The sequence below is a fragment of the Montipora capricornis genome, chromosome 2 (assembly GCF_036669925.1).
Source record: "Montipora capricornis isolate CH-2021 chromosome 2, ASM3666992v2, whole genome shotgun sequence".
Lineage (NCBI taxonomy): Eukaryota > Metazoa > Cnidaria > Anthozoa > Scleractinia > Acroporidae > Montipora > Montipora capricornis.
In genome coordinates this window covers 14,518,329-14,523,328 of record NC_090884.1, presented here as the reverse complement: position 1 = coordinate 14,523,328, position 5,000 = coordinate 14,518,329, and the positions used below count along the sequence as shown (strand labels likewise).

Genomic DNA, 5,000 nt, shown 5'->3' with positions numbered 1-5,000 from the left:
GAAGGGTCAATAGGGTTTTCGCCCCAGATCGTTCAAGACAAATTTTCTTACTTCTCTCTTTCCCGTTCATCAGATGGTTTTCACCAACAAAGTGTATACTGCAAATATCACTATCCTTAGTACAAACGAACGTGTCACCGCGATGACATGCAGTAATCCACCTTTGCTGTCCCTCATTTTGTCTATGTGCACCAGAAAAATGGAAAAATTTAACTAGATCACCATTTGAATTTATTTTCGAAGACCGAGAGTATCGAGAATCGTTTCTACAAGTACCATAAGCACATCTTTTTGTTGTAACCATTTTGTTTACGGACGTTACAATAGGGTCCGAACTTTCGGGTGTTTTTTCACCAAAATATGACTCATGGTTCTACCACGTACAGTGAGTGGGTGAGAACGGATGTTCTATTCGATATTCAAATTGTTTAAGACTACAGGTCATGGAAAAAACTGGCTATATCCACGGAAACTTAAATTATCGCCTCAAAGTTCGTACACGTGCTACACGTGGGTGAAACCAATGTCCGAACTTTGGGGGTTTGTTTACATCGGAAGTCACGTGACACTCCATGCGAAACTTAAGCGCTCAGAAGGTCAATTTGGCTTTAGAAAGGGTCACTCCACCGAGCATGCAATTCTAGAAACTATAGACAATTTTAAAACTGCTCTTGATCACAACATGTTAACATGTGGTATTTTCTTAGATTTCTCCAAGGCCTTTGACACTATTAACCACCAAATCCTTTCATCTAAAATATTTAAATATGGTGTACGTGGAACCCCATTCTCATGGTTTTCTAGTTATCTTAGCGGACGTAAACAATATGTAAAAATTGGAAATGTTGAATCCTCTTTGAAACCTATTACATGTTCCCTCAAGGCTCAACTCTTAGACCGTTACTCTTCCTATTATATATAAAAGACCTACCTAACTCATCGTGTAAACTTAAGTTTAGAATTTTTGCTGATGATACAAATATTTTCTATCCTCTAAAAATATTAAAGACTTGGAATCAACTATAAACGAAGAGCTTATGAATGTGATAAGCTATCTATCAACTTTAGAAAGACCAGTTATATGATTATTGCATCACCTAGGAAAAAGGCATCTATTAACGCAACAGCTTGTGATATTCAACAGAGAAGTGATATTAAGTATCTAGGAGTTTTTATTGATGATACTTTAAAATGGGATACCCACATACAGCATGTTAATAATCGATTAGCAAAGAATCTGGGCATACTTAACAAGCTTCGCTATTAGTACTCTTAGGCAACTCTATTATAACCTCATCTACCCTTATATTTCATATGGTTTGACCAGTTGGGGAACTGCAAGCCAAAGTCGACTTGAAACTGTAAAAAGAAAACAAAATAAATGTATTCAGTCCATATTTTTTGCTTCCCAAAGAGAAACTACTTCTATTTACTATATAAACTACTCGAAATTCACCCTCTTGACAATGTATTCAATATTAGGATGGCATCCTTTATCTATAAACTTAAGCATTTCCCTGATAACACCCCAAGAGAGACCTTATACAGACCAGTGTCCAAAACCAATTATGGGCTTTCAAGATTTACACTGACAGCCTCTAGAATTTGGGAAAATAACCTTATAATATTAAAACTTTACCTTTTCCTTCATTTATTAAACAATATAAGCACTACCTCCTTGACAGCCAAATAAAATAATGATGATTGGGAAGGAAGGGAATATGATTATTATATTCCCTTCGTTCCTGATTGTTATTATTACCCTTAGATGGATCTTTTCCCTAACTATCACGCTTCCTATTGGTGGATAGCGCATTTTTCTAATAATATTTCGAGAACACGTGATACGTTCCAGGGTTATTATTCGCTGAGCAATTGGTGTCTTTTTACCCCTTGACCCATAAGAAAAAATATTTCCAAACACTGTCACTCTTCAAAGTTCATACTGTCGTACCCCTCCCCATCGATAACCCATGGATGTCACGCGTGACATACGCGGATGAATCTTCGTTGACATGGTAACAACCCTTAGATCCATTACCCCCGTCTCCATCTTTCTTTTATCCACCCCTTCTAAAATATTCAGTAAATATACTATCAGTGTCACGCGTGACGATCATGGGTGGACCTTGTAACTCGTGAATTTCTTTGTTTGTATTCTCTAGGGTTGCCCCTCCCCATTTGAAAGAGCACACAACAGAAGGCGGTGAAAAGATTGTGCTTGCACTCAAGATCTCATCTCGAAATAACCCAGACTTGACATATAGACTTGCAAGACACGTAGTGCACTTCGAATCGGGCTATAGTATGCAACAAATGTACTGTTTACAAGATAGAGATGAACTCGCAAGGAAAGACGAAAGCTTCTATCCTCACTCTTTCTAAGATGTTTCACCGTTGCTTTTGCGTTTAAATCTAGAAAGAAGGAAAAAAATTGTCGCGACCCTTTGACGTCATATCAATGAACCCTAAAAAAAACAAAACAGTGGAAGAAGGGCAAAAAGATCATCACTACCGCATGATGACGTCATACCACAGGGAATATCTTTTGGTTAAAAAAAACAACGGAAGAAGGGAGAAAAATGAACGTCATCGTTTGACGTCATACCAATGAGATCACATCCTCAAATAGGAAAAAACACTTGCATGCGTAACCAATGACTCAGAACGTTCCCCAAAAACTGGGAATAAAAACTCGAAAAGGGAATGTCCCGTAAAACTAAGCAAGACTGTATAAAAACAGCAGTGCGATCTCTCGATCTCAATCAAGTTTGAAGAAGCCTTTGGGTAAGAATCTCATCAGATTCACGAAAAATGGACAAAAAATATGCTGCTGAAGTTGCCTCTCCAAAATCAGAAAACGATCTTTTACACAAGACAATTGTGTATCTATACGAACAACACAAACAATGGAGTGAACGAAACAAAGGATTCATACGTCTCGTGAATCAATTACAAGACACCATTCAAGAGGTCGCGTCTCTAGAGACCCAAAACCGACGACTGGAAGAGAGTCTTGCTAGAGCCGAAAATAGAATCGCGCAGTTGAGTTTGATGGGAGCCTCAGGGAGCCATTGTGACGCCTGGAGTGTCAAAAAGGGTCTTGGTGTGTCTCAGCCAAGAAAATGCAAGGCTCAAAAGGGTCATACAGCAAATGACAGCCAAAAATTCGGAGGGCGTGATAGATTTGGCGACAGAAAATTGCGAACTGCACGACGTCATCGTGGAATTAAGGGATGATAGAGATGGAAAAAGGAAGAAGATACAGGAACTCGAGAAACTGTTGCATAATATTCAAGACGAAAATGTAGATGTTTTAAAGCATCAAAATATACGTTTGGTGCACGAAGTCACAGAGCTATTGAGAAAGCTGGACATCAAGCAAGTATTTTGCGAAACCATCGTCACCGAAAACGAGACTCTAAAAGGAACAATGCAATCGTCAGAGGGCGAAAAGATGGTCTATGTGCGTGAGGTAAAGTCAGTAATCGGGAAATCTCTGGCAGCGCGAGAGGTCATGAGTCAAGTTTGGGACGAAAAGAGCAACGGTTCTAACGAAGAAAGCGACAACGACGAATTGGAAGAAAAACAAAATGGTGGCGTTTGGGACAACAATAACGGTGATGTCGACGACGACGAGGACCATAGCAAAACACTTCGAGGTGAAGATGTGGAAAAACGGATAGAGAAAAAGAAAGGTTTGGGAATGGAAAGCGATGATGCTGGGTTACACCAACAGGTCCGAGTCTTGCAAAGATGTGTTGAACAGCAACACGATCTCAAAGCTGAAAAAGTGAATGCGCTGACAGTGGAAATCGAACAAGCTAAACAAGAGAGAAATGCCCTGCAACAAGAAAAAGAACAGCTACAAGAGCAGACAAATCAGATCGGACAAATTATCAGGGACCGCGATGCAGAGGTAAAAAATTTCAAAGAAGAAGTGAATGGTTTGCGTATGAGTCTTTCCAAAGTTATTAATGCACGTGAGGTCTTACAGAAGGAATTGGATGATTTGCGAGATGAAAATAAGTTAATGCAAGAAGCTCTCATAACTTACGAGAGGGATTTTAAAAGGGAATGCGATGAAAAAAGAGACACTGTGCATCAACTACAAGAAATGGAGGCAAGACTAAAACACAAAATGGACAAACATACAGAACTGAATGGGCGATACAGAGAATTGATAAGACGAGTATCATCTTCACTCGGTTCTTGTCGAGCTCAAGTATGTCCCAATGAGACTTCTCTACCGGAACCGGATACACCCCAGCCCCGAGGCGTTTGGTTCGACCGGTTAATGAATTGCAATGCCCCGTTTGCCACAGAATGTTTCCTCGGTATTTGTTAGAGAATCACATGAGAGATTGCTCTGACGAATAAAATACGAGTTTTTTGAATGTAATCTAGAACAATGATATATTAAACAAATGTTTACTCGGTCACATGCATAATGTCTTTATATGTAAAAGTAGAGATGACAGTTTTGGATGGGTTCGTTTTGGTTGGGGTTATCTTAAGCCTCGCGACGGATCCCTGTATGACACTCGAACCAATACAAAGGATATATAAAGAGATCGAAGGAGGGGCGGTCAAACTTCAGTGTTCCATTAGCAATCCTCCACCAAACGAAGAACGGAGCAATTCGTCTGCCCAAGGTGTTGTTAAAATTACGGGGTTTGTATCCAGTCTCTCTTTTGGTGTATACAGCATTGCATTAGAGACAAGAATGCAACCTGACGATGGGCGCGCATATTGCAACTCGACGGTGAAAGTTATTCATTTGCCGATCATCACCCTGAACAAGTTTGTCCAAGAGATGTTTGAAGACGGCTGTGTACTTATGCGCTGCTACGGCTGGCTGCTCTTCAGACTCTCTCCGAATTATTGCTCTTTACAGCCTTGCAAGGCCCGAATATCTACGAAAAGTTCACTTAATAAGTGGATACGCTACTCAACTGTTGGTGTATCAGTTCTGAGCCTCTTCTTAACGTTTTTCTAAC

The 5,000-nt window shown here is 39.9% G+C and overlaps 1 protein-coding gene across 1 annotated transcript; it reads left to right on the top strand.

The window, feature by feature from the left end:
• The first annotated feature begins 3,154 nt into the window (after positions 1–3,154).
• Positions 3,155–4,348, top strand: LOC138033857 (putative leucine-rich repeat-containing protein DDB_G0290503). Its single transcript, XM_068881722.1, has one exon. It carries the CDS (start codon positions 3,155–3,157, stop codon positions 4,346–4,348), a length of 1,194 nt encoding a protein of 397 aa, XP_068737823.1.
• Positions 4,349–5,000: the final 652 nt, after the last annotated feature.

What these genes read in the sequence shown, in the direction of transcription:
- LOC138033857 (XM_068881722.1), top strand. Translation starts at nt 3,155, where the DNA reads ATGACAGCCAAAAATTCGGAGGGCGTGATAGATTTGGCGACAGAAAAT.